This window comes from Nicotiana attenuata, chromosome 6 (genome assembly GCF_001879085.1).
Source record: "Nicotiana attenuata strain UT chromosome 6, NIATTr2, whole genome shotgun sequence".
NCBI lineage: Eukaryota > Viridiplantae > Streptophyta > Magnoliopsida > Solanales > Solanaceae > Nicotiana > Nicotiana attenuata.
In genome coordinates, this window is record NC_031994.1 from 58,162,465 (window position 1) to 58,174,469 (window position 12,005).

The window sequence follows — 12,005 nt, forward strand, 5'->3', positions numbered from 1 at the left end:
CTACAAAATCCATGGTGATACGCTCCCATTTCCACTCCGGAATCTCAAGCCATTGAAGCAATCCGCCCAGTCTGTGATGCTCATACTTCACCTGCTGACAGTTAAGGCACCGAGCTACAAAACTCCAATATATCCTTCTTCATTCTCCTCCACCAATAATGCTGCCTCAAGTCCTGGTACATCTTCCCGGATGAACGAAATGCTGCAAACTGTGGGCCTCCTTAAGAATCAACTCACGTAGCCCCATCTACATTAGGCACACAAATCCGACCCTGCATCCTCAACACCCCATCATCCCCAATAGTAACATCCCTAACATCACCGTGCTGAACCGTGTCCTTAAGGACAAGCAAATGGGGATCATCATACTAGCGCTCTCCGATGCGATCATAAAAGAAAGACCGAGAAACCACACAAGCTAGAACCCGATTGGGCTCACGAACTAGTTGGCAGTGGTGAAGCCACATGGTCATAAGGGTGGTCAACTGACCACCCTTCGCCGAAAAATTACACCGTGTATATAGGTAAAATATTATATTTTAGAGGTATATAACACATATTGAACACCCTTTATCGGGAATTGTTTTTCACTTGTTTCAAAATTGAATACCTTTGGGAAAATTCCTAGCTTCGGCACTGCTGGTTGGCCAAGGTCTGAACATCAACTGCAAGAGGTCTCTCACCAACAGTAATGAATACAAGGCTACCCATACTCACCGCCTTTCTACTCAAGGCATCGGCCACCACATTGGCCTTCCCGAGATGATACAGAATAGTAATATCATAGTCCTTTAGCAGCTCCAACCATCTCCGCGGCCTCAAATTTAGATCCTTTTGTTTGAACAAGTGCTGGAGACTCCGATGATCTGTAAATACCTCACAAGACACTCTATAGAGATAGTGCCTCTAAATCTTCAATGCATGAACAGTGACAGCCAACTCCAAATCATGAACATGGTAGTTCTTCTCATGGGGCTTCAACTGGTGCGAAGCATAAGCAATTACTCTACCCCCTACATCACGACACACCCAATACTAATCTGAGAAGCATCACAATACACTGTATAAGAGCCAGAAGCTGAAGGTAGAACTAGAACATGAGTTTTGGTCAAGGCAGTCTTGAGCTTCTGAAAGCTCTCCTCACACTCATCCAACCACCTGAAAGGAGCACACTTTTGGGTTAATTTGGTCAAAGGTGATGCAATAGACGAGATACCCTTCACAAAGTGGCGATAATAACCGGCCAAACCGAGAAAGCACCGAATCTCTATAGTTGAGGACGGTCTAGGGCAACTCTGAACCACCTCTATCTTCTTTGGATCCACCTTAATCCCCTCACTGGACACCACGTGCCCCAAGAATTCCACCTAACTAAGTCAAAACTCACACTTGGAGAACTTGGCATAGAGCTCTCCTCCCTCAGTCGCTATAACACAATCCTCAAATGCTGGGCATGCTCCTACTGGATACGAGAGTACACCAGGATATCATCAATGAATACTATGACAAACGAGACGAGATAAGGCTGAAATACACTGTTCATCAGATGCATAAATGCTGCTGGGGCATTGGTCAGCCCAAAAGACATCACAAGGAACTCATATTGACCATAACGGGTCCTGAATACTATCTTTAGAATATCTGAGTCTTCAACTAGTGATACCTAGACCTCAAATAAATCTTCGAGAACACCCTCGCTCCTTGAAGCTAGTCAAAGAGATTATCAATACGTGGCAAAGGATACTTGTTCTTGATTGTAACTTGTTCAACAGCCTATAGTTGATGCACATCCGCGTAGTGCCATCCTTCTTCTTCATAAATAAAACCAGTGCACCCCAAGGCGACACACTAGGACTAATAAATCCCTTATCAAGAAGTTCCTGAAGCTGCTCTTTCAATTCCTTCAACTCAGCTGGTGCCATATGATTCGGAGGAATAGAAATCGGCCGAGTGACCGGCACCAAGTCAATACCAAAGTCAATTTTCCTGTCGGGCGGCATGCTTGGCAGGTCTGCAGGAAACACATCCGGAAAACCCCGCACCACCGCAATAGAATCAATAGTAGGAGTATCAGCACCAACGTCCCTCACAAAAGCCAAATAAGACAGACACCCCTTCCCAACCATCCGTTGGGCCTTCAAATATGAAATCACTCTGCTTCGAACAAAATCTAGAGAACCCCTCCACTCGATCCTTGGCAACCCAGGTATCGCCAACATCACGGTCTTAGCGTGACAATCCAGCATAGCATGACATGGAGACAACCAATCTATACCCAAGATCGCGTCGAAGTCAACCATACTAAGCAATAAGAGATCAACTCTAGTCTCCAATCCCCCAATAGTCACTATATGCGACCGATATACACGGTTCACAATAATAGTATCGCCCACTGGCGTGGATACATGAGAGATAAAACTAAGGACTCACAGGGCATATCCAAATAATGAGCAAAATACGATGATACATACGAATAAGTGGAACCACGGCCAAATAATACAGAAGCATCCCTCTAACATAATGATGCAATACTTGTGATCACTGCATATGAAGAAATAACATCTGGCCTAGTAGGAATAACATAGAATCAGGCCTGACTACCACCTGATCGGACTCCCCCTCTAGGGCGACCCCTAGCTGCTTGGGCCCCACCCCGAGCTGGCTGGGCGGGTGGTGTAGTAATTGGTGTGGAAGTTACATCCTGACTCCTCTACTGCACTGGACCTCCCAGGAGACGGTACTGCCTCCACATATGCCCAAACTCCCCGCACTCGAAGCAACTCCCCAGTGGTGGTGTTGGGGACTGAAGGGGTCCTTGAGTACCAGGATAACTGCTAGAAGGACCTGGCATAGATGAACCCTGAGCCGATGGAGCACGGGATGAACTCTGAGTTGGAAGGGCACTAAGAGATAACTGACCTGGACAAGCACTGTAAGAACCATGGCTAGATGATGTGCCACAATGAACTGGACGAGCCATCTGAGCGGGCCTATAAGGACGACCCTTGTTGTGGTAAGGCTGTAGAAGGTGCACCACTGAAACCACCCGAAACTCGAGGCCTCGTGGCCTCCCTCTCCTCATGCTCCTGATTGTGAACCATCTCTGAACGACGAGCAATATCAACCACCTCGTCAAATGTAGCACCTGATACACTCTCCCGAGTCATAACAAAATGGTACTAGTAGTATAGGCCATCAATGAACCTCCTAATCCTCTCCCTCTCAGTGGGAACAAACAAACTGCGTGACGAACCAACTCGGAGAACCTCATATCATATTGGGTCACAGACATGCCATCCTAGCATAGCTGCTCAAAGGATCTGCGCAGCTCCTCTCTGCGAGTCTGTGGCACGAACTTCTTCAAAAAGAGAACGGAGAACTCATTCCATGTAAGTGGTGTTGCAGCGACTGGCCTGCTCCTCTCATAGACCTCCCACCATATGAAAGCAGCCCCAGTGAACTGAAAAGTAGTGAATGAGATCCCACTGGTCTCCAGAATACCTGCCGTGCGAAGAATCCGCTAACACATGTCCAAGAAATCTTGGGCATCCTCTGACTCTGCCCCACTGAAAGATGGAGGCTGGAGCCTCCCAAACCTCTATAGTCTCCTTTTCTCATCATCAGTCATAACGGGACCCACCTGGGCCTGAGCAGCTGCAACCTGCTGGGCTGGTAGTACCCCTGGTGTCTGAAGTCCCTGCATCACCTGCTTTGGAGTACAGGCGGAGGGAGTCTGGGTACCTCCCCCGGCCTGAGAAGTGGCTGGCGCGGTCTGAACAGAAACGGCTTGAGCAAGGCTGGTGCACACAGTCATAATCTGAGCTAAAGACTCCCGAAGGCCTGGAATCACAATGGGCACAGCCGGTGCCTGAGCTGGCCCCACTGGATCAACCATATCTGGTACCTGCTCCTGAGCTGGAGCAACTGGTGGATCTGCAGGTGCTACTCTAGCTGTTGTACGAGCTGCACCTATGCCCCTACTGCTACATCTACCGCGACCTCGGCCTCTCGGGGCCCCAACTGGTGGTACTGGTGGTTGTCCTTCTTGTTCGGTAGCACGTGTCCTCACCATCTATGAGAGAATAGAATAATAGAAGTTTAGTTACCGGAATCAACAAATCTGCACAACAAGAATACAAGAAAGTGAAGTTTCCTAAGGGTTCGACAGCCTCTCGAAGATAAGTACAGACGTCTTCGTACCGATCCGCAAGACTCTACTAAACCTGCTCATGACTCGTGAAACCTATGTAACCTAGGCTCTAATACCAACTTGTCATGACCCAAAACGTAGCCTGTAGTGATGGCACCTAACATAGTACTAGGGAAGCCGACAACTCAATAAAATCTAACACTCTTAGATAAAAGATGATTAAAACAGGTTTGAATAATTTAAAGCTTTCATAAACTGGATACAAGGCCAAAACTCAACTCGAAATTCTCAAAAAACAGGGTGTCACTGAATACATGAGCATCTATGCAACACAAGTCTGAAAATACTGTCTATGAAAAAAACGAAAACTAAATACGTAAAGCTGAAAGATAGGGAAGGAGAGTTAAGGTCTGCGAACGCCGGGCAGCTACCTCAAAAACTACAAATTATCAAGCTGCTCAGATAATCAACACCCACCATTTTCGGAAACACCTGGATCTGCACACGAAGTGCAGGGTGTAGCTTGAGTACAACCAACTCAGTAAGTAACAAAACTAACTATTGGACTGAAAGTAGTGACGAGCTTCACGGGTGCAATTCAATTACAGATATACAGTACAGGAAAGTAGGCATGCTCTCAAGTTCGACAGTTAAAGCCAAACAGTTAAATCATGTCAAGTTCAATTGAAACAGGATACAGTACATCCCAATAACTACATGACAGTATATGTGCCAGCTGAAGTACAACAGTAATGAAATCAGGTGCATACTCTCAGAGTAACGATCACCCAGTCCTCCCATTCCCTCCAACCTCACAGTCACTCATTCCTCACAGTCACTCAATTCTCCCAGTCGCTCGGCACTCGCGCTTGCACTCCGTAGGTACCTGCTTTCACTGTGGATGTGCAGACTCTGGAGGGACATTTCTAGCCCAAGCGCTATAATAAGCTAATCATGGCATGAATCAAAATAATATGCTGCGGCGTGTAGCCCACTCCCATAAATATCCTCACAATCAGGCCCTCGGCCTCACTCAGTCATCAATCTCTCCAGTTTATCGAGCTCTCAAAAATCATGATAATCAGCCCAAATAAAGAATATAATGTATCAATAAAGGACAACAAATATTGAGATGTAATATGCAGTAAAAGCTATGACTGAGTACAGTATGACAGTTTAGCAAATAACTCAACATACGACATGACCTTTGCGGGTCCCTACAGTACCAACACATATCCTAATCATGATTTCTACATGACTGGCAGCTCAATTTCTTTAACACAAGATGAAAATACGAATAACGACCAGATAAGTCAACTATGTAGTCCCATGGAATCGACCAAGTCACAATTCTTACGGTGCGCGCCCGTAACATAGTATGTGCGTCACCTCAACACCAATCACATAACACATAATTCGGAGTTTCACACCCTCGGAACCAAGTTTAGAAGTGTTACTTACCTCAAGTTGTGCAAATCCCTACTTCGACAAGCCCTTGCCTCGCGAAACAGCCTCCAAATGCCTCGAATCTAGCCACAAACAGTTCGATAAAATCAACACGAGCTGAGGAAATCAAGTCCATAATAAAATACCAAATTCTTAATCAAAGTCAAAAAGTCAACTCAAAAGTCGGCCCCCGGGCCCACGTCTCGGAATCGCGTAAAAGTTACAAAATCCGAATACTCATTCACCCACGAGTCCAACCATACCAAATTTATCAAAATCCAATACGAAATCGACACCCAAATCCCCAATTTAAACTCTCCAAACCCCTAGCCTCCAACTCCCAAAATTACACCTCAAAACCACACAATCTAGGTGGGGAATACAATGCGGAAACATAATTATTGAATAAATTTAACCACAAGTCACTTACCTCAAGAAACCCCTCGAAAATCCTCTCAAAAAATGCCTAAGCCCGAGTTTGAAATGTCCAAAATGAAGAACATCTTGGAAATCCTCGAATTTAAAAGCTGCCCAGGCTGTCCGCACCTGCGGCTTCACAAGTGCGACCAAAACATCCGCTCTTGCGACTATCTTTGCTCCTGCGGACCAACATACCGCACCTGCGGACTCGCTTCTGCGGTCACACTGTCGCTTCTGCCGAGCCAACTTCCTTTTCCTTTTCTGCTTCTGCGCTCATCACTTCGCACCTGCGACCTCGCGGGTGCAGAAAAACCTTCGCACCTGCGACCATAGTCTTCCTCAATCCTGGCTGCATTTGTGCATTATAGCTCGCACCAGCGACCAAAGCTCCGCAAGTGCGATTGCACCAGCAGGCTCCAGCTACAACACCCCTTTTAACACCAAACTCGATCCGATAATCGTCCGAACTTCACCCGAGGCCCCCGGGACCTCAACCAAATATACCAACAAGTCCTAAAACACGATACGAACTTAGTTGAGCCTTCAAATCACATCAAACAACGCTAAAACCACGAATCACGCATCGATTCAAGCCTAATGAACTTTGAACTTCTAATTGTCCACATTCTATGCCGAAACCTATCAAATCACGTTTGATTGACCTCAAAATTTGCATACAAGTCACAAATGACACCACGGACCTACTCAAATTCCCAAAACCCCAATCCAAGCCTTATAACCACAAATTCCACTCTCGGTCATCCTAAATTTCCAACTTTCGCCATGTCAAGCCTAATTCAACTACGGAACTCCAAATCACTATCCGGACACGCTCCTAAGTCTAAAATCATCCAACAAAGCTAACGGAACCATCAAAACTCCAATCCGGAGCCATTTACACACAAGTCAACATCCGGTCAACCTTTTCAACTTAATCTTCCAACCTTGAGACTAAGTGTCTCAATTCATTCCGCAACCTCTATGGACCTGAACCAACTAACCCTGCAAGTCACATAATAGCTGTAGAGCATAAAATGAGCAGTAAATCAGGAAACGGGGCTACAACTCTCAAAACGACCGGCCGGATCGTCACAAAACTGGTTCGCGGTTAATTGGCTCTTCGCGATTAAAGTTGTCACATTTGCCTGTTGCTTACCATCTCTACTTCAAGAAGGGAACCATCATAACGTATGGTTAATCCATATCTAAACTGTATAGCAAAAAAGGGGATTCTAGAGAAAAATCCGCAGTAGATAATTCGTCTGCAAGAGGCCATGGTTCCTGTGCTGAGGCCTTTATTCTCTTCCACAATTTTGAACTCCTCGTTGGTGTTCCCATGTAAAGGCTTCTCCATCCGGGTAAGAGGGGATATATTTGTACACACTGCACTCAGTGTTTACACCAAAATAAGTAATTTAATCGTAAGAGTGGAATACATTACCAGTAAAGTGATAACTGTGTATATAAAAGATAAATGGCTTGCATGATCAATTTTGGTTTGGTATAAACACGAGTGCAGATAATGCGGTAAGAGCCTATAATCTCCTGCACATGAAGGTAAAGCCAAGGATCCAGCACCCAAGAAGAAGGATAGGATTTACAAGGATGTCTTTCTATATAGCATACATTTTCTTGTATTCATTGTTCAGAACATCTGAATCAGAGACGACTGATGCTGACCAGGACAAGGACCTGCTGGCCAGAGAGTTCTTTCGGATGTTCCTCTTGTTTGAGGATTCTATCCTATGCATTATGACCCAATAACACAGTGTACCTAGTGTTGCAACTAATATGATTGTTCCTATAATAGTGACTACAACAGCCAGCCACTTCTCATTCTTGCCAACCACAACAAACGATAGAGCCAAGAAAGCCACTGAAATAAGCACACATGCCAACCACATAAGCTTGTTTATGATAGCCATCATCTGCTTCTTTGCTTTGCTTTCAATCACCACGATTGATGTCTGAACAATCACAACTGCAAGAGATATGAATAGGGCGATAGAGTCGAGGACAAAGAATATAAGAAATAAGGGACTTGGTGCTATATTTGCTTCTCCAAGGGAGTGGCCTGGTGGGATGTCTTCTGGATACTCAATGTATTGTCCCGGGACAGCAAAAATAGCTGCATAGGCAACTGTGGCAATGAGCACAGCTACAACTGTGGTAGAATTAATGGCGTTGTTAAGGCCTTCAGCATGCATTTTATCTATGCGTTTGGCAATGCCATGTATACGTTTTCTTGTCCGTCGCGTATGTTCCATTTGATAGTGCACTTCATGTTTTATGTCACTAACAGTTTGCTTCAACTCTCTTGCTGGATTTGGTGCCTGAGGTTTTATGGCTCGGATACTTTGTACACCTGATTCTTGTAGGATGGCTGCAATATTGACCTGTCCCATTTTCTCTGCAGTGTCAATGGCTGTTTCATTGGACCTATTTACAGCTTTAGTGTCCGTCTCTTTCTGCCCAAGCAGCAACTTAACAATCTGCATAAGTCAAAGCAAATATGAGGTGACTTCACAGCAATGGCCTAACTACATTGGAAGCATTTATATCAACATTTTTCAAGAACCTATGCTCATTTACACACAATGTAAAGTATTTTTACCTATTACTAGTAGGTTACATGCCTTATTTTTCAGCTTACTGATCTCACTTTTTATGGACGATTATCTGTAGTTATATTTTACCGACCTGATAGTGTAAAAAGTCCTTCTACACTATCAGTATATAGAAGTTAGACTCGAAGTCAATAAACTAACTCCGAAGACTCTAAACAACAACAAAATCTATAGGCAAGAAAACAGCATACCTGAGCCCTTCCTTTCCGGGCTGCAATATGCAATGCTGTATTGCCCTTTGTGTCGACCATATTTATCGATTTAGCATCTGCTCTAATCAGCTCCTCTACAACCTCAAGATTTTGTCCTTTGACAGCCATGTGAAGAGCAGTCTGCCCCTTCTTATCCATCCGGCTCGCGATCCCCCGCTCCTTATTCAAAAGGGCCTTCACAACCTGCACATGTCCATTTCTGGCAGCAGAATGAAGTGCTGTTTTCCCATTACTTTTAGCAATAGTGGCCAAACTTTTCTCTGCTTCTAATAGGTAATTCACCACCTCAATATGCCCTTGGTTTGCTGCACTATGCAAAGCTGTTGTATTTGCATTATCAACAGTCATTGACAGCTCAGGATGTGCTCCCATTAGTACCTTCACCACATCTGCAACACATTAGGAAAAATTATAAACTAAAATCAGAAAATAGAGAAGGAAAATGGAGCTTTTTATACTAGCATCAACATACCCAAATCCCCTTGTTTAGCAGCAATGTGCAGCGCATCAAATCCGTTCCTTGCTTTGATACCAGCAGCAACAAGATCATAGTACTTGATCATCTCCTTAACTAACTCATAATAACCATATTCTGCTGAAACATACAAAGGGGTCTCTCCAGCTGAATTTTGCTTTATCAACAGCTCTTCCAATTCTTCCTTCCCCGTGTTATCGATGATCTCTCTTATTTCAACAAGATTTCCTGCTCTAGCCAATGAATGCAAGACAGTGTCCTCACGTTTCCCCGTTAATTGTTTCTTCATCGTTTTCGGGGGCATAGATGCCTCCATGCTCTATAAAATTTCTCCAAAAATCAATCCTTTGGCCTAGAAATGCTAATCTTTAACCAAAAGCCTCTTCTTCTTTCCCTCGAACACCCAGATCAGCAATAGCATTTCTCGACACTAAGAGAGATTCAGAAACCAAAAGGAGAAATTTTTATCAAGCTGAAGCACCCTATGACCATCATATACTGTTGGATTCTTCAAAAGGCATAATCTTGAATTTCATTCCCACCTTCTATTTCAGGTTTTTGCAGAAATCAGTACCCTGCTAACAACAATAACAAATTCTTGATTATGTTTTTCCCTAAGAAGAACACCATTCATTAAAATTATCACTATTTACCCTTTAGTTAATCATCATTCTACAGTAGCCACAATCAGAGGAAACTGTAAATCTGCTCTCTGTTTGTTTTATACTCCTATATATATAGCTAATTATTCCTATTTTCTTGTCCAGTTGTCCTTCTTCTTTAATGCATTACACCAAAAAAGAATGTCATTTAGATAAAGCAAAAGACAATAACATTTACCTGGATATGAAGAAACTTCCATAGTATATATTGCTCTCTCTCATTAAAATCCAAGAAGCCACAGAGCTGTATTTGATGAAAATAATGACCTGTTTATTGGTTATGAGAGATGGAAGAAAAGCTCTAGAGTTTTTTGGTTGATATAATTTGAAAAAGTTGAGAAAAATATTAGAGGAGGGAACATGTATGCAAATGCAACACACAAACTTATACGTTAATATAATATCGGAGTAGGAGACACAACTCTGAAGAACCAAAAGGATGCCACTTTTCTAAAATTAGTGATGATGAATATGAATGGTTTCAAACTTTATATATTGAGAATCAAAACTTGAAAATGTGCTTAATTACGTGGATCATCCCTTTACTTGTAATTTTCTATATCACATAAGTTTTCCTTTATTTATATGAACCGACCAACTTACACTTTAAATAATTATTGTAACTATGATAATTTTTAAAGCCTGCTAATATTATTGAAAAAATATTGGTATATATATAATAATAATATTTTAGTAAATCCTTTTAAGTAATTAAATTTCATAATAATTAGGTAATACGTTTACTATTCAAGGGTCAATTTAGTTATTTTATGTAGCAAACTACATTGGTTACTAAAACTTTAGAATGTAGATTTTGTCATATTTAAGTAAAGGTATAAAAGAGGTGACTGTTATTGAAAGAAAACTTAGAGTTTCTGTATATAGTGGTTATTTTGAAAATAACTTAAGATAAAACAGGAAAAAAAAGCATATTAAAAAAGAGAAGCTAATGCCACTGATGATTGGGGGCAGAACAAAAGCCCCATTTTTTTAATTTATTTTTTTGCGAGAAAAGACCTTTGACACATTTTCATTTTTACTTTTAGTTTTCAAGATTAACAAGAAGTGGAGAAAGTCAGAGACGGACCTATGCTTAGAGCAAAGGGTTCACCGCGAACCCGTTAACTATAGTAGAAATTTTGAATATATATGTGTATTTACGTTTAAAACGATCATATATTTTACTTGAAACCCCTAAAATCAAACTTATATAAGCGTATTGGCTGAACAGTCCGCTCATGTGTGCCCTGCCACCTTCAAATCCTAGGTCCGTCTCTGAAAAAATTTATAAGCAGTGTAAATAGAAACTATACATTTGGACCAAAATGATCGTAAAATAATCTTTTATGGCAATGCAAGACGACTGTGTGCTTGATTAATTTTATTTTTTCTCGAATATTCATTTATCAATTGTGAATGATATTCACAAATAATACAAATTTCATCATCCTAATCATGTCCAAAAGTATACAACTCGGATGTTACTTATTCATTTTTTCCAAAAATAAAAATATAAAATTAATTAATTAATTTCTTGTCTAATGGACTTCATGCAGAGAAACATCCTAAAGCAGAGAGCATATCCATCTCAAATCTCATTAATTTGTTTATATTATGGAACTTGGGTAACGAGGCGCCTTTGAGGATTTTCTCAACATTAATTTAGCATGCAATATTTTTTTAATAGTTTAGTGTGATAATTATCTCTCAAATCAATAATCGAAGTACTATTTATATAGAAATAGATATATCAATTATCACTTATAATTGCCAATAATCTAACAAATTTAAAATTTCCGAATAAGCCTTACCTAGTACTAAACTTGATATAAAATTGAAGAGTTGAAGAAGTAGATTTTAATAAAGTCAAGTCTTAGCTAAGAGTGATTGCTTTCATTTATTAGCGGTTGTGATAAACTCAGCAGTTTATCAAAATAAAAATAAAATAACAAAGGAATTAAAGAAATAAATAACTTCGATGATTTGTTTGCAATAAACAATGGCGATGAATGT

At 41.7% G+C, this 12,005-nt stretch overlaps 1 protein-coding gene across 1 annotated transcript; it reads right to left on the bottom strand.

Moving 5' to 3' along the window:
* On the bottom strand, positions 7,431-10,437 carry LOC109227050 (ankyrin repeat-containing protein At5g02620-like). The gene is made up of 4 exons (XM_019392045.1): positions 10,171-10,437; positions 9,328-9,905; positions 8,835-9,244; positions 7,431-8,508 (listed from the first exon to the last, which is right to left on the bottom strand). The coding sequence occupies exons 2-4, from the start codon at positions 9,644-9,646 to the stop codon at positions 7,630-7,632; spliced, it is 1,608 nt and encodes a 535-aa protein (XP_019247590.1). The 5' UTR covers positions 9,647-9,905; positions 10,171-10,437; the 3' UTR covers positions 7,431-7,629.

What these genes read in the sequence shown, in the direction of transcription:
- LOC109227050 (XM_019392045.1), bottom strand. Translation starts at nt 9,646, where the DNA reads ATGGAGGCATCTATGCCCCCGAAAACGATGAAGAAACAATTAACGGGG. An exon ending in TGCTAAACAAGGGGATTTGG is followed by an intron (nt 9,245 to 9,327) that starts GTATGTTGATGC and finishes AATGTGTTGCAG; the next exon opens with ATGTGGTGAAGGTACTAATG. An exon ending in CCCGGAAAGGAAGGGCTCAG is followed by an intron (nt 8,509 to 8,834) that starts GTATGCTGTTTT and finishes TGACTTATGCAG; the next exon opens with ATTGTTAAGTTGCTGCTTGG.